General features: G+C 38.8%; 3 protein-coding genes across 5 annotated transcripts; all 3 read left to right on the top strand.

Moving 5' to 3' along the window:
- Positions 1-905: 905 nt before the first annotated feature.
- LOC311265793 (uncharacterized protein) lies at positions 906-4472 on the top strand. 2 transcript variants are annotated; one of them, XM_084367795.1, is made up of 4 exons: positions 906-1011; positions 2525-2865; positions 2953-3027; positions 3114-4472. In XM_084367795.1, the coding sequence occupies exons 2-4, from the start codon at positions 2550-2552 to the stop codon at positions 3392-3394; spliced, it is 672 nt and encodes a 223-aa protein (XP_084223921.1). In that variant the 5' UTR covers positions 906-1011; positions 2525-2549; the 3' UTR covers positions 3395-4472. The 2 variants fall into 2 exon arrangements, with proteins under 2 accessions (XP_084223921.1, XP_084223922.1); XM_084367796.1 differs by having other exon boundaries at positions 2956-3027.
- Positions 4473-4563: 91 nt separating this feature from the next.
- On the top strand, positions 4564-9915 carry csad (cysteine sulfinic acid decarboxylase). The gene is made up of 14 exons (XM_084367775.1): positions 4564-4737; positions 4857-5002; positions 5090-5216; positions 5308-5398; positions 6698-6920; positions 7045-7124; positions 7818-7872; positions 8047-8163; positions 8291-8355; positions 8465-8546; positions 8655-8854; positions 9059-9110; positions 9205-9294; positions 9468-9915. The coding sequence occupies exons 1-14, from the start codon at positions 4713-4715 to the stop codon at positions 9639-9641; spliced, it is 1527 nt and encodes a 508-aa protein (XP_084223901.1). The 5' UTR covers positions 4564-4712; the 3' UTR covers positions 9642-9915.
- A 744-nt stretch (positions 9916-10659) lies between these two features.
- znf740b (zinc finger protein 740b) lies at positions 10660-17029 on the top strand. 2 transcript variants are annotated; one of them, XM_084367786.1, is made up of 7 exons: positions 10660-10768; positions 13149-13300; positions 13447-13680; positions 14007-14141; positions 14241-14373; positions 14829-14947; positions 15061-17029. In XM_084367786.1, the coding sequence occupies exons 2-7, from the start codon at positions 13256-13258 to the stop codon at positions 15208-15210; spliced, it is 816 nt and encodes a 271-aa protein (XP_084223912.1). In that variant the 5' UTR covers positions 10660-10768; positions 13149-13255; the 3' UTR covers positions 15211-17029. The 2 variants fall into 2 exon arrangements, with proteins under 2 accessions (XP_084223912.1, XP_084223913.1); XM_084367787.1 differs by lacking the exon at positions 13149-13300 and having other exon boundaries at positions 10662-10768.
- Positions 17030-17615: the final 586 nt, after the last annotated feature.

Below are 17615 nucleotides of genomic sequence, written 5' to 3' on the forward strand. Positions count from 1 at the left end.
AACACATTTATCTGCTTCGACATGAATGTTTGAGCATCTTGTTTTGAGGAGGTGTGCCCAGGCGGAGCAGCCTTTTAGTTTGACAGTATAAATGAGTAACAACAACAGGGAGTGTTTGTCTCCTTGTTCAGACATTTGAGTTCTTTTAGCAAAACAGAATTACATTAATGATGTATGAGTAATTAAACACTTCTACTTTTCAGTTCAAGAACATTGCTGCTAACACGTTATACTTTTACAACAATACACCTGCACCTTGTTCCTGATTGTTTATTACTAGTATTATTATTATTATTATTATTATTATTATTATTATTATAGGCCTAGTATCTGATCCCAAAATCAGCATTTTCCAGATTATCTAAACCTTTTGTTTTTTTTTCATCTTATTGCAAATTAAAATGATTTATTTTAAAAATGTACCACTTTGGCCCTGATGCAGCATGAAATCTGCAAAGTAACTAGTAACTAAAGTTATCAAATAAATACAGTTAAGTCTCTGTTTAGATTGTACATGAAGCTTTTTCAGTCACCTCCCTTATTTCTTCTAATCTTCTGGTCTCTTATTCTATTTATTCATTTATTTTGTTCATGTAGTTATTTGTTTGTTTTCCTACCTCTCAGTCTGTCTCTGTGCTGCTGTCACATATGAATTTACCAACTGAGATCAATCAATCAAAGTCTCATCTTAACTTTATTCAAACTTTGCTTAATGACTATTTTTCTTATACATAAGACCTTTAATTTTTCTCACGATAAAGTGCAGTGTGTAATCATTTCCACCAGATGTCACCAAATCCTCACAGCCATGTCAGACCAATGCAGTTAAACCATCCATCCACTGGATGGAAGCACACAGAAATAAAGACCAATAGTTCAGGCTGAAGGAAAGAAGAAGCAGCGGCGGGAGGAGAGAAGTCTGAGTCCTGTGGTCAGAAGCATGTAAACAGAGGAGATGTTTTCTGTCTGTCTGCAAAAAGCTTTTTGTTACTCCAGCTGTTACAGCATATGGTAAGAGTCTTATGGCAATGCGTTGTGTTTGTTAAAGTGAGAGTGAGATGTTGTGCTGGCTGAGCGCAGGTAAAGGCAGGAAACAAGGAAGTCCAGACATAAACACAAACATACTGTTTGTCAAGTAGTTTCATTATGTTAAAATCATTACTTTAAAATAACACACTTAAACACATTGATTTGAAGTAACTTTGTCCTAGGAATATTGTTCTCAGCTATTTGAACAAACTAACAGTCAGACATTGTTGACTTGATCCAGACTCCTAGTTTACAGCAGTCGGTCTATACTTTAAAAGACAATAATCTATGCAATCAGTCTATTTCATTATCTATTTTATTTTGTAAACTAGTGGTATAATGAATAGTTTTTCATTTCATTTCCTTCCTTATTTTTCCATGATCTGTGCTTTCGCAGCACATAATGTCATGCTAGTAAAGCCTCTTGAATTGAATTGAACTGACAGTAATGTATTTCTGTTAACACTTGAGGTTCCTCGTGACTGAAGCGAAGAGAGGGCTGTAGCCAACACTTCAGAAATAAAATAGAAAGATTTTTTTTTATTTATTCCTTTAACTGTCCAGCTTTATGTTCTGTCCAGTTTATTTGTTAACATGACTCTATGCTGCAAAAAACAAACATGAACTTTTCATGAGCCAAAAAAAAAAAAATTACCAGGAAAGAGGTCTCATAAGAAAGTCCAAGATAGGCAGCAACACATTTACAGGGTTGCAGACATATAAAAAAGCCAGATGTCCTTTATTCCAAATAATTTATAATCACTTTAAATACTTTCAGTGGGACCAGCTCCTGCCAGATCTAGCCAAGTAGAAATAAGTCCTGGTATTGTACTTTTTTTTGAAGGATGTAGTCCTGTAGACAGAAGCAAACCAATATAGCCTTGTAAATGAAAATATACCAAATTCTTGTCAGCATGTTAACAATGCATTTTTCGGATAATCCACTGTGTTTTTCAATCGATTATTCAGCCAAAGACAGAAGAAAATTTCAACCCATAAATAACCGTGTGGACACCAGCTCTCCACATGCCATGATAAATAAGGATTATTTCCCTGTTATAATATTGTCTATCAATAGGATAAGGGTTAGTTAAATGTAATGTATTGAGTCCAAGAACATATGTAGAAGAAAATACTGGAATTTGCCTGTAAAATATCCATCAATGTAGAATTCAAACTCCATCCAGGTTCATAAAACACCCCAGTTCCCAAGAAGAATCACAGAGGACATTACCTCAATGGTATCTACAACCCTGAGCGAAACCTTCACAGTCAAGACCTGCCACCTGCTGTAGCCACACATATCTTGTCAAGATATTAATATATATATTGGCACAGTGACTGCTCTTATAAATTATGGTTATAGCAACATATAACTCTAAAATATTACGGTATGCAGTAATGAAATGTGACCAAGAAAAGAACTGAGTTTTATTGAACTGCCACAATGTATTGGTTTCCATCTTTTTCAGATATGATTGTGTTATTTTCTCAGGAGCTGATTTAAGTGTCGTGCAGTCATGGCCGAGGAACCAGCAGCAGTAATCCGGCTGCTCAGAAGCCAGAAGTCCAAGCTCATAGAAATTCTAAGTGCCGATGCCGACTTTGTCCTGCAGCATGCGGACTCTCGCTGTCTGCTGTCTCGTCAAGGCTACCAGCAGGTGAAAGCTTGCTGTGTTCCCAGTGAGAAGGTGACAGAGCTGCTCGATCATGTCCTCCAGAGAGGGCCTGAAGCAGCACACGACCTGCTGGAACTACTGAAGGACCAGGCCCTGCAGGAAACCTTCCCCATGCTTTGCTTTGTGAAGGATCTGCAAGTCAACAAGCTGTCGCCAGGTAGAACAAAGTCTGCTTCGTATGTTCTCATTGTGAAATAGTGTTAGATTTATATGTTGAATATGAACATTTTCTCTGTTTACAAAGAAGAAACATCAAGAAAGAGACAAGCAGCTTCTGATTCACATGTGGACGTGCCATCCAAACAGATCTGCAAAAATGGTGAGTCACACTACACTCAAAGATAATCCTCTATAACCATCTTATACACCGTCACCCACTTTATCTGCCTCTGTCTCATTTCACAGGCTCTCGCTTAGTGACGGAGAAGCAGCTGATGATCGTGGCTCGTAACTTTGGTAAGTCGTGGAGGGAGATCGGCAGACTGGCTCTGAACGTCTCCTCTGTGAAGCTGGAGCAGATAGAAGAGGACAATTCTGGCCACGTGGAGCGGGTGTTTGCTATGCTGCGTTACTGGAGGGCCTGCCAGAGGGAAAAAGCCACCGCTGCTCACCTGCACTCCCTGCTCAGTCAGGACGACTGGGCGCTGCCACCCGAAAGCATCGACTTCCTGTTGGAGACAGATTGAGGCCTTCACTGTGTGGTACCTGCTTAGACTGAAACTCTTTTGAAGGTGTTCGTTTTACTGGAAATTAGGGTTATAGAGACTGTCCTTACATATCAGGGAAAAACAACTCTTGAAGACTTTACAACTTTATGGAATTTGCCCACAGCATCGTTGAACAAGAGGTCTCTTGTTCAAAGTTAAAATGTACCTATCGTTATACTGCCTCTCTATGATAGTGCAGCTTTTATTAGGATGATATAAATAACTGACTTTTGTTTCATGAACTCTCTTTAAAAGACGTGTTTGTCTTTTTTATTGATTGTTTCTGTAGTATTGATTTTTATTATCCTTTCAATCCACGAAAAATTGGGAAAACAACTGAGCAGTGCTCATTTCTTTGTTCTGCAAACACACTTGGGAAAGCAACATTTGTTATTCCATGATAATGACATAAATAACTTGTGATATTGAGAAAAAACAATGAACCATGACTGTTTAAGGGCTGCCGTAGGAGGTTGGAATTATGTTTTCATTAATTTTATGCTCAAATTATTTCATCCCATTTTAAGAAAATGTGATTTTATCTGACTGTGCAGTAGTAGTAATCAGTTAATCAGCTTGACCTATTTTTTTAAGGAGAAAAAAAAGTCAAAATTCTCTAATTCCAGCTTCTTAGATGTGATATTTTCTTGTTTCTTTACTCCTCTATGACAGTAAACTGAATATTTTTGGATTGTCGTCAAAAGAAGACATTTGAAGACGTCATAATTGTCTTTGGAAAACACTGATCGACATTCCTGATCATTTTTTTAGATTTCATAGACCAAACAACTAATCGATTAAGCACAAAAATAATTGGCAGGCTGATCAACAATGAAAATAAATGTCCGTTGCAGCCCTACTGTGCAGATAAGTTATCACAATAGATACGCTGACATGTTCCCTACTGACCTACATATCTTGGTCTTAATTGAATTACATGTTGGTGACACACAAACCACGTGTGAAAGTCTGTTGAGGTAGTGAGACAGGCAGTTGGCTGACAGGCTTTTGTTTTGATTTGTATTTTCACAAGACCCTGAATAAACTCTTGACATCAGTTTCTGCCATTTTGTTTGAAAAGTTCTTAGTAAATCTGATACTCCAACAAGATCCAACAAAAATGTGTCTGCCACTCTCTGCGCCATTTAACACATCTATAATAAACTAGGACAAAGGTCGGCTCCCTCCCTCTCCCTACCACTCCGTGCCTCTGCTTTGCAGCCATTTTCAGCTCTCTCCTCGTCTGCGCAGCCAAACTAAAGTGGCAGAGATTCACTGACTGATCAAAACTGTGAACATGGCAAACGTGCTCCGATCTTCATGTAAGTACAGTGTGCTGTATATGTTGTATGTATGTATGTATATGTTATTTTCATTTGTTCTTGTTTGTAACATAACTTTTGAAGGTGTGTCTTCATGCATTTAACTGTTGTATCAGCAGCAGACGGGCAGGCCATGGAGCAAGTGGGTCTCCGTGACTTGAATGAGCCTCTCATTGATCACTCAGAGGGCCAACTCTTCCTGAACGAAGCCTTCAAGATTATTGTGGAGGAGGTGCTCTGCAAGGGCACAGACATCAAACAAAAGGTCTCTAGTGAAGCCTGAAATCATAATAGTGTCAGATTGCACTGAAACATCTGAATGAAACGCATTATGCATGTTTCCTTTCTGCAGGTTTGTGAGTGGAAGGAGCCGGAGGAGCTGGCTCAGCTGCTGGATCTGGAGCTGAGGGCAACAGGGGAGCCACAACACAAGCTCCTGGAGAGAGTCAAAGATGTCGCCAAGTACAGCATCAAGACAAGTAAGACGGCCAGGGACAGTAGAGGCATTGAAATGGATTAAATAGATATTAAACATTCTTTCATAGTGAGATCTTTTCTTGTTTGTTTCAGGTCACCCACGTTTTTTCAATCAGCAGTATGGCGGGGTGGATTATCACGCCTTAGCAGGAAGATTTCTCACTGAGGCCCTCAACACTAACCTGTAAGAATCAGCATAATAATAATAATGAAAAATAATAATAATGACAATAAAAAATAATGAAATAAAAAAAGGGGGGGGGGGAGAGAACAGTTGTAATGCAGAATGACCCAGTGTCATATTTATATATGTTATTCAGTTAATCATATTATTAATGTATAAACATGTAAAAAAAACAACATTATATTGTTGCTGGACAAGCCATTGCATTCCCAACCTGGGCTCCTGACCCCCACCAGGTGTCGCCAAAGCTTCAGAAGGTTTGTGAGGCCTCCTTGATTTTAAAGGATGTAAGAAAACTTTTATTAAAAGAGACCAGAGACTTGTATCTCAGCATTTCATTCATTTCTGTGAAGAGCACTAAATGAAAAAGCTAATTTTAAATTTCAAATCATTGCTTAAGATACAAATCTGACAGGATAAGGGCACAATGAAGACCTGAACACAAGCTGTTCACAGAGCCTTCACTCTCTGCTAAACTATGTCCAGCATTAGAAAAGAAGGCAGTTAAAACCAAAGAGCTAGTAGAAGAACGACCAAACATCGAAAGAGAAGGAAAAACTGAATTTGCCCATACAAATAACAAAAAACAAAGCCTATAAAGTTGTTAAAAAAACATAATACAGACAGAATTGTATCAAAAGTTCCTAAAACATCAGGATAAAACACATCTGCTGCAATATTTAACACAGTCCACTCAAAATTCATCCAAATCACTCATATTACACAAACTTCCTGCAGTTATTATCGTTAATATGTGGGTTAATTGTACAGGTTATTACATATTTCTCTGCTGTTATTGTTATGCGTTGAATATAATATGAATATAACATAAAATCTGTCACCTAGTCAGGAGTCATCATTTTCCACTGCAGTTCAGAGGAAAAAATTGCACTTTTTACTGCACAACATTTAATTTGAAGTTGTATTTTCAAATTACTTTTCAGTTTAAGATTTTACCAGCAAAACATATAAGAATCTTCCAATATATGATGCATTGTTTTACTATTAAGCTAACCAATTTGTATTAAGTATCTTTAATTGTCTCATGAATTATTGATAATATAACGCTCTGAAATGAGTGTCTCTGCATACTACTAATACAAATACTATACAATACATTTTGCTGATAATGTACTTCTGGAACATTTTTTATGCTGGGCTTTTACTTGTAATGGAGTATGTTTAGATTAGGATAATGTCACTTGAACTTAAGCAAAGGATCTGAATACTTGTGTAATGTGTAATATAATGTGCTGCTGTATGAAACACAACCTTTAAAATGATGTGTGTAAACTGCAGCTTCACATATGAGGTGGCCCCGGTGTTTGTGCTGATGGAGACTGCGGTCCTGAGAGGGCTTCGGCAGCTGGTTGGCTGGACAGAGGGTGACGGTATCTTCTGCCCCGGAGGTTCTACCTCTAACATGTTCGCCATGAACCTCGCACGCTACCGACTCTTCCCAGAGGTCAAAAGCCGGGGCCTGTGGGGCCTCCCACAACTTACCGTGTTTACATCTTCAGAGGTCAGACTGCGTCTCTGAGGGATTGATAACAAACTGTATCACAGGTGTTTATTGAGGGTCAAACATTATTTGTTGTCTCTACATAAACATGAGTGAAAGATGTATTCCTTGTGTTTTTCTCTAGAGCCATTACTCTGTGAAGAAAGGGGCTGCCTACCTGGGCATTGGGACAGACAATGTCATTGTGGTGAAAGTTGATGATGGGTAATGTAATGTTCATTATAAGAGCTGAAACAATTGATAAGATCATTAGTTTTCCTAATGTATCAAGCAAAAATGCCACAAAAGGTCCAGCTTATCGAATGTGAGGATTTACACCTTTAAAAAAATATTTCATTGGGTTTTGGACTGTTAAAGTTCCCCCCAAAAATTTAATTCAGTCATCATCTACTCACCCTCATGCTGATGGAAAGTGGGGTGAAGTTTCGTAGTCCACAAAACTTTTCTGGAGCTTCGCAGCAAAACAGCGTTGCAGTGGGACTTGTTTTAAAACGTCAAAGACAACTGAAAAAAACAAACAAACAAAAAAAATGGCTACATACAGCTCAATTGGTGTAATCCAAGTCACTGGAGGCCCCGAGATCCCAAAATGATTTGACAAAAATGTTTATTTACACCCTCTGCATGTGGTTGAGCACATGCACCCACTTCAGATGGGGAGCGCCGTAATGCTTTTAGCTTAGCAGCAAAAGAAGTCACCATCTACTTCAGTTGTTTGGGAGAATGCTGCAGCACTGTTTTGCTATGAAGCTCCAGAAATGTTTTGTGGACTACAAAACTTATCCTTTAAATAGATAGATAAAAATACATAAAAGAAGTCATTTGAAGACGGCATCTTTGGCTCTGGGAGTATTATTCCACTATAACCTTTCATCTGTGCTCACTCATACGCTTCAGAGGCTGCATGATTCCAGAGGACCTGGATGAAAAGATCACGCTGGCAAAATCTCAGGTAAATTCACGGACCTTTAGTGAGTCCTCTGATATTTCACATAGATGATGTTGTACTTTTAGGGTCACTTCAATTGGATTTAACGTACTTATCCACGAGATAACACCACAAAGAAGAGACTGCAAGAAAACTGTGTTCACTTTCAGTTTATTTTTTTATTTCTATTTCTTTCAGGGCACGGTGCCGTTCCTTGTAAGCTGCACATCAGGGACCACAGTGCAGGGTGCGTTTGACCCACTGGACCGCATAGCTGATGTCTGTGAAAAACACAAGCTGTGGATGCATGTAGACGTGAGTCTTCCTGAGGAAGACAAAAACATTTCTGCTGACCAGCCATGTTTTTTTTTTTTTAAGCTTCTGTTGTGTTTGTTAAAATTTAAGAGCATGCAGAGTATTGTCTGTTTTGTTGTGTTTTCAGGCTGCCTGGGGAGGGAGTGTGCTGTTTTCCAAGCAACACAGACATCTGATGAAAGGGGTTGACAGGTATTAATATGCCTTAATATATCACATGGAAGGCAACATATTGATAGGCGATACAGACAATACATTGTTTATTGTGTATATGTTTTAATGTTTCTCTGTGTGTGACAAGGGCAAATTCAGTCGGCTGGAATCCACACAAGATGCTGGTGGCCGGCCTGCAGTGTTCTGCTCTGCTGCTGCAGGATACCACGGTTTGAGGCCGCAGAATTATCTCTCTATAAGTATAATGTTTATCAAAAAATTAGAAGTTTAACTTTTTAAAAATCTTTAACAATCTTTTAACTTCTGCTCGTCCTCAGAACTTGCTGAAGCAGTGCCACAGCGCCAACGCCTCATATCTGTTCCAGCAGGACAAATTCTATGATGTGAATCTGGACGTCGGGGATAAGTCGGTGCAGTGCAGCCGCAAGGTGGACTGTCTGAAGTTGTGGTTGATGTGGAAAGCTGTTGGCTCTGCTGGCTTGGAAGAGCGTGTAGACAAAGCCTTTATCCATGTGAGGTAAAAATGGCATGCAGCCGTAGTGAAACATTCTAATTTATCAGTTAATTGGCTATTTAGATGCTTAATTTTTGTCAATATAAGCATCAAGGGAGAAGGAAAATCTTTACCACTGAATCCAATCTAATACAGCAAGATTAAATCTGAATTTTTAGATAAATAACAGAAACTTGGAAAGAAAGTAAAAGCTGAACTCTCCTGCAGGTATCTGGTTGAGCAAATGAAGAAAAGAGAAGGGTTTCAGCTTTTGCGTGAGGTGAGTATGCAGTATATCTCAAGCATGCTGAGAAAGATGAGTTGTTTATCACCGCTAAATTTGATTACTTGTCAATATTTGTCTCCATGTGCAGCCAGAGTTTGTGAATGTTTGCTTCTGGTTCATACCACCCAGTATGAGGGGGAAGGAAGGACATGCAGATTACCAGGAGAAACTGGCAAAAGTAAGTTTCTGTTTTACATCAATGGACGGGGAAAAGACTGAAGTCCCCATGATTGAGATTTTAATTAATTCCTTCATTAAGCTGCCAGACCAACTTCTTAATTATTTGTAGTTTTCATGCTTTGTTAAAAAACATGGAGGCCACCATCCTTTTCTTTTCTTTCTTGTTAATAGGTTGCTCCAGTAATCAAGGAACGAATGATGAAACAAGGCACTATGATGGTGGGCTACCAACCGTTGGGAAACAAGGTCAACTTTTTCCGTGTGATTGTTTTCTCACCGCTACTTTGCAAGAAAGACATGGACTTCTTTCTCGATGAAATTGAAAGACTGGGAAACGACTTGTGAACAAACTTAAAACTTATGGCTGTGTAAACCTGGTCTATCTAAATATCAAGGTTGTGGATAAATCCTGCTATCGTGATGTCACAGACTGTAACGACCTCGCTGTATCAACTGCATAATGTGATATTCTAGATTTATACAGCTGTCATAATGAGATACTAATTTCCAGATCCTGATGAACATGGACCAATATGTGAATGAATGAATGAATGAATGAAGGCCTTTATTTTAAAGGTGTTTTGAAACATTTCCAATGAATTAAAAAACTGTTCTGAAATCATTTCGCCAGACTCTTCTTTAAACTGTTTTTGCAGAGCTGGAGTGAGTGAAAGATTCGGATATCAATATATCGGCCAAAATAAACTTGAGCTGCAGGATATTTAAAATAATTGACATGGCGATATTTTGTTTTTCTGCGATACATATTGTGATAAATACAGGAATTTTCACTGGGATAACTTGAATAGCCCATTTGGAAATAATTAATCATTTTTAAAATGACTGGAGTGAGTTTGCAGAGGAGTGCATTTTATTAAACAACCAAAGCAGAGCATGGGATAACACCATGACATCTGTGATAGGCCAGTATTGGCTGATAATATGGGTGAACTGATCTATCAGTCGGGCTCTAAATAGGCCTATAAGTAAATATCTGTAAAAATGTCAGATTTACTTGTACTTTTGATACTTAAGTGCATGTAATATCTAATAAAAATAAAACCCTAGGACTGCAATTATTTTTAAAAGATAATGTAGATCTATAAAATATCAGAAAATGGTAAAAAAAAAAAAAATCCTTGTTTCCAATATTGTGACCAACAGTCTGGAGCAAAGAAAAATTTCTAACTAACCAGTAATTAAAGCAGTTCTCAGTGTGGTTGCAGATTATCTACCAGGGGTTTAAATAATCAACTATTTGCTTTGCAACAGCTCTTCAGCACCACAGCTCCCTCACAACGATGGCCGCCAATGTGGGTCAGTCCGCTTGGGTCACGTGAAACGGCGTCTGGCCAATCAGCGCTCTCCCCGGTGAGCACTTCCGGCGGCGTTTCCTGTCAGTGTTTATAAACTGAGAAAAAATTGGAAGTGCGACAAGAAATAATAATCCACAAAACTCTTAAAACCGAAAGGTAAGCAGTCGGTTTTCAAACAGCTTTCAGTCGCGGCTCCTTAACTGTTTTATAATGTGATAGCGGAGTGTTTGTAGCGGCTGTAGCCGGGGAGGGAGGTGTTATTTTGTGGTCGGCGCCGAGCTGCACGCCCTGCCTGGCTGTTGTTGTGTTGTCTGGGGCGGGGGGTGGGGGTCAGTCATACAAGTGTTGTCCCAAAACCCAACTAATGGCTAGCTAGCAGGTTAGCCTTTTCTGTTTCGTGTAGCAGAGACCCTCACCATATTTCATACTGTTAAATCAGTGGCATAAATATGTGCGTTGCCTTCCAGTGTGCTCCAGATACAGTCCCCGTTTCATTAATGAAGCTCACTTTTTCTAACAGAATAAAACGTTTTGAGGATAAGTCGCTAAGTTAGCTAGCTCACCAGTGCTGACTGCAGCATTTTATAGACCAGACATCAAAGCCTCATGCTTACAAATGAGAGATGATGTTCAGCTTAAAGATTCATTTAATGAAAGCAAACACTAGTTTGTGCTTTTTGAATAATATTGTTTGTGTACTAGAAAAGGATTTGTGTATGGTCTGTATTTATCTGATATGTATTTTCATTTGCAGCATATTTAATCTTCACTACAGATAACACTGCAATAATCATAATGCTCCCCGTGGTATATTGTCTGTGACAATCAGTGAGGGGTAATGTGCATTTTATCTTCATTTGCCTTACTGCTAGGAATTTGTTCTCATATCAAAGTATCTACTTTCCAATGCCAAGGATGTAACCACCATTTCTCTGGAGTTCAACCAAAAATGAAAATTTGAGATATTTGTATTGTTTGTATATACACTGCTCTAAATTAGTTGGGGATATTGGGATATGGGTTCATATATGCATCAAAGCCTCATGCTTACAAATGAGAGATGATGTTCAGCTTAAAGATTCATTTAATGAAAGCAAACACTAGTTTGTGCTTTTTGAATAATATTGTTTGTGTACTAGAAAAGGATTTGTGTATGGTCTGTATTTATCTGATATGTATTTTCATTTGCAGCATATTTAATCTTCACTACAGATAACACTGCAATAATCATAATGCTCCCCGTGGTATATTGTCTGTGACAATCAGTGAGGGGTAATGTGCATTTTATCTTCATTTGCCTTACTGCTAGGAATTTGTTCTCATATCAAAGTATCTACTTTCCAATGCCAAGGATGTAACCACCATTTCTCTGGAGTTCAACCAAAAATGAAAATTTGAGATATTTGTATTGTTTGTATATACACTGCTCTAAATTAGTTGGGGATATTGGGATATGGGTTCATATATGCATGTGCATGGATAAGCAATAAAAGTCACGTGAAATGTGTCGCATTATTTTTGGGGACCAAACATATTTACAAAATAAAAATTAAGATATGCCACAGAATAAACAATCAAGTGAAACACTAAAATATCCCAATATCCCTCACTTATTTTGAGTAGTGCACAATGTACTAGTATATTACATGATACCTAATTCCATGGAAATACATTTGTGGTCATGCAGAAGTGCATCACAAATCATTATGAACAAATCTATCTAATTTAATTTATTTATTTATTTGATGGGTAAAACAAAGCCGCGGAATCACAGCAACTAAAAAGAAGCAGATTGTGCAGGTGAGATCCAGATAAAGCAAATACAGAAGACCTATGATATACAAAACTGAGCACAAGTAAACATAGAATCAAAAAGCAATCATAAGGTAGCCTACATGAAACAGCAGAAATCTCACTGAATCTACAACCTTAGTGCCAGATTCATTGCCTGAAATCCAATTCACCATATGACCCAACGATTCATTGGTTTGTGCTATGAAACGTGACCAATGCATCTGTATTAGACTCCGTTTGAAAGGCTCACTTCCAGTTATTTTAGGACAAACTATAGATTTCAGTCAGTTTAAATCATGTGACGCCTATTTTCCATTTAAAGATGTCTATAACAATTTAAAATAGATAAGTTTATGTTTTGCAGTTGGCCTACACTTTTTATTCTGAAGTAGAAGCTCCCAACACATTTTGTGTGTTTTATATATAATTCCGTCCCACCTCACATGTGAAGCATTTGTTTGATTAATGCATCATTCCCACACATATGAATTTATTCTTTTTAAGACTGTTTTCATTTAACCCATTGGATGTCATTATTTTTTGTATATGACTTTTGTGTTTTCTGTCACCCATGGACATATGACATGCACCAAACCATTGGGGCTTCCTTGCCTGATCTATATGTTGACGCTGGACCTAAATTTTTGCTCATATATGCAGATTTGGTGTGAAATCTTAACAGATTGGTCTGATTCCAGCATATAAAAATGTTAGCCTTATGTTCTCATGCCTCTACTTTCAGGCTTTGGCCCCTGATGATTTGGGTGGGTGTGGTCTCTTCTGTTACCCCTCATCTTGAGTGAAGCCCCCTCTGTTGCCCCCAAACACACACGCATTCAAACCACGGCGATGACACACCATTCCAACAACTCTGTTCGAGACCATATGAAATGGGTCAGTGGAAGTCTCAAACATAATGCCAGTGCATTTCTCTGTTGCTCCCTTTACTCAGCTGCCCCACTTCCCCTGACTCCTTGTCTCTGTGTGGAGTCCTCTGGAAGCCCCCTCTTTCTGCTCTCACATATAGTTTGTGTTGTCAGGCTGGGTTGCTGGGCTGCGAGGCGGTGCTGTCCAGCATGGCCCTCATGCAAGCCAACAACATCCCAGGCCAGAAGAGGATGATGTCAACCTTGGGTCAGGGGCACAGGGCCAGTCCCGAGAGCCACCAGACTCACTCGCAGCACAGCCACAACCACCACGGACACCAGGTTCACCACGGACAAGCGCAGCATAGCCACATGGGCCATCACTCAGCAGGCAGCTGTCCACCCCTGGTAAGACAGAAAACACCAGACAGGGTCACTCAGAAAGTTTATTAAAGCTGCGATTTTCTTCTTTCTCTTTGCTTTCAAGAACAAAATTTAAACTGGCAATAGAATCGTTTTTTGCTGTAACCTTATCACTATGAACTACATGTTAATTGCACAATGTAATGACTATAGAATAATGACACCATCTGCGTTTAGTTTGGTTAAAGTAAATTCTTACCCTGTAAGCTTTATGTGAATGTTTTTGCTGCTTGATTGGAAGTTAGCATTGTTTTGAAATGTACTGCAAAATAATGGTCTGTAATGGCTTCGACCGTTCTTTCCTCCTAAAGCTGATCCGAAAAGATGGAGATTATCACTCATCAAGAATGATGGATGAAAAGGACATACAGGCAAACCAGAATATGCAACCCAAGAAGAAGCACAAAAAATCTGGGTCGTCCAACAAAGTGAAAGAGAAAGTGGAGGTAAGGATTGTTTCAAAGCTGCACTTTTAAATATATGTCAAGATATAAATATAAGTATATATAAATATAAATTTAAACTAATTTTGTTTTCTTTGTTAGCATTTACTTCCACAAATGGACATGGATGATGACGACATTTCCTTGAAAGTCCAGAAGAACTTCATCTGTGACCACTGCTATGGAGCTTTCCGGAGTAGCTACCACCTCAAACGACATATACTCACACATACAGGTGAGAACTCACAGCTCACGGCTGCGCTTCAGTGTGACCTGCCTCACTTCTTTGTATGTAATAGTTGTAGTAGTAGTTGTAGTAGTATTAGTGGTGTAATGAGTAGTGAGTAGTGAGGCTGCTATTCAGCCAGTGGACCTCAGTGACATCCAGCCTTCTAAAACCCCATCTGCGTGGATTAAACTACAAAAAAGCTGCCGACTCTAGCCATTTTAAATAAATTAATTTGTCATTCATTTAACCTTTATTTAGACAGTTTAATATCTTATAATGCCTTACAACCTTCCTTACTCTTCTTTTTGTTAACATAGTTCTGCTGCTCTTTTGGTTGGGACTCTCAAAAAAGTAGATTTTAATTACAAATTAACTTTAAAAACAAATGTTTATAGTATTTTCCATCCAGTGCAATATGTCTGATAAATGTTGATAAATGTTCCGCTTATGGTTGTTCACAGGAGAAAAGCCATTTGCTTGCGACGCGTGTGATATGCGGTTCATTCAGCGCTACCACCTGGACAGACACAAGAGGGTGCACAGCGGAGAGAAGCCGTACCAGTGTGATCGCTGCCATCAGGTTAGTTAACCTTTGTTTCAGCATAGTTTGTATGCTATACTTTTGGGTTTCTGTGTCGGTAGCATTGCTCCTCTAACTTTCTTTCCCGCCCATCTTTCTTTGCCTGGCTGCAGAACTTCTCGCGAACAGACAGGCTGCTGAGACACCGACGACTATGTACAGTCGGGATAAGCAAAGAGGAAAGCCAGTTCTCACAGGACACATCTGCCCATCCAGCTTCCTGGAGCCCCCTACAGCCTTCCAACAACCGTCTGACTGTCTGACCCTCAGCTTCACATAGAGACCCTACAGACAGCAGCAGTCTGCAGCTCAGTGATGTCGCACGTTGGAGTTCAACAGTCCTGTAATCCTGAAAACAGCCTAGCTCAAACACAACCAAACTTCAGTTTGCTCTCGCCAGCTCCTTCATAGAGCTTGATATTGGATTTTTGTACTTTTTTTATCTATTGTTACATTCATGTACAGGCAAAAGAGAAAGGACTAATAGAGGATCTTGGACAACAGGTGATGATATAATGGCAATAACAGAAACGCACACACGTATATTTTGGTAATGCTGCCAAGGGATTACAAGTATTTCTGACTGCATTGACCTGCAGTCAAACCCAGTGCTGCCCTCTAGTACATATGGACGGTTGACCCAAGGACACGCACAGAACTGTGCAGCTTTTAAGTGTTCATGTCCCACTCATTTTGTGTTCTTGATGCTACTAATCCTGCACCAGCTACTGCTCATGAGCGAAAGATCACAGCAGCCTTGTGGTCCAGGCTGCCTTAAGGTTGTAATTAGGCACCAATCTGAAATTAAATTAATGTACTTTTTGATAACACTCATCTAAACATGAAAGGGGCTTGTTACAAGCTAGTCATACATTTTTAATTCATGTACAAGCCTTTTTTTCCCCCCAACACAAGTCTTAAAGGGGTGTAAAATAATGTATCACCAGCTATTTCATAACTGAAGAATAACTGCAGGTGAATCCCTGTTGTTGATGATGATGAAAAACACTAAAGGTTGACTGGATGTTCCTGAAATGTTACATTTTCGACTAATCTCGAGTTTAGTTAAGTTGTGAAGAGACGGCTGGCTCACACATTCACTGGTCTACCTTGTTTTAAAGGCGTTTTGTCCTGACTGTTTATAGATAACACGGCTGAGGTACATTTGAAGGCTGACAGGTTTTGTAGGAAGAGCCTTGATTTTTTTTTTTAAGCTCTTGAACAAAGTTAGTGAGTTTTTTTAATAATGTGAACTGGATGAGGAACCACCCGTTTGTCACGAAAATTAGGTGTTTCCTGAAGAGCTCCTAAATTAATTTGGTTCATTCATAGAGTTCAAGAGCTCAGCTCCGTCTTGACCTGACTGAATGTGATTTGAATACAGTGCCGTGTTATTTCATCTCTTGAGCATCTTCAGTGAAGGTGACTAATTGTATGCAGTGGACAGGGGAATATAAAGTCCACGCAGTGTTTTGTAAGACGATAGCCTTCATTATCTTGTGTTCGGACTGTAAACACTGGACTGAAGAGGTTAGCTCAGTTGTAGAGGATTGTATTGTAGTCTGGTACACCTTGCTGTCAAACTTTTAGATGATGTGAAAGGAGTTCGGGGCCCATCACCGACTTGTCTACTTTTTATGAAGTTAATATATATTTAAATTGTATTAGGGCTAGAAAATAGTATGTATGGGACCTACACTCCAAAAGAAAATCAAAGTATTTACGAAGTTATAATCATTAGTCTGATGATTTCTTATGACAACTGAAAAGAGCTTTGCAAGTCATCCTTCAACTTGCTATTAGGAGTAAAGTTAAAGCTGCCACTGTTGCCCTTTTAGTATAGCAGCCACGATTAGTCAGTATATTTTTGGTTTCTTTAGCATGTATTTGTTGGAGGATCTTGTATACATTTCTTTGGGTAAAGACGTATTTTTTAAAAATGTGAGCCCCACCTTATTTGTCATTTCCGGGGTTAAGTGAAATCAAATTTGACTCAGTCAATCATACTGTAGTATGGAGTTTGTAAAGGAGTTTTAGGGCCCCACATCTCAATAAAGCTGTTACACTTTTTAAACAAATTCATGTTTTCTTCACAATTTCTTTCGAAGATCCAGATGTCCCCTTTTCATTTGTTTTCTAGAAAGACTAAATTTCAGACAGAAATACGGTATGTTCAGCGTACTTAGCAGAATGAATTACCCATAAATTGATGTGACCCATTCCAGTAGCTTTCTGCTGAGCACCAGTGAGCATAAAATTCTTTATTTTATTAAAGAATTAGTCATGACATGTCTTTAAATGGCACATAACTTGCTGAATCTTTCAAATTAGAAAGACTGCACATTTCAGAAGTGTAATGCACTAATCGTGTCAGCAGATGGCATCAATGACCATATGAGGGCCAATTTTCTCTCTAGTGCAGTAATGAAGATGAAGAAACACTTCAAATGTTTTTATTTTCCCAGATCGGTGGTAATTCAAAAGAAATAATAGAAGTACTTAATTCCTCTCGGGGAAATTCAATTTTGTACATAATTGTCTCGAATAAGATTAAATCAGATAGTCCTCACTGTCTTTGATGGTTAATCTGTTGTTTTAATTATAGATTAAAGGGAAGAGCATTGTTGCTACACGAGTGAGTTTTGGGAGGCAGTGTAGAAAACAAGCA

This window comes from Pagrus pagrus (genome assembly GCF_965226575.1).
Source record: "Pagrus pagrus genome assembly, chromosome: 11".
In the NCBI taxonomy this organism is placed as follows: Eukaryota; Metazoa; Chordata; class Actinopteri; order Spariformes; family Sparidae; genus Pagrus; species Pagrus pagrus.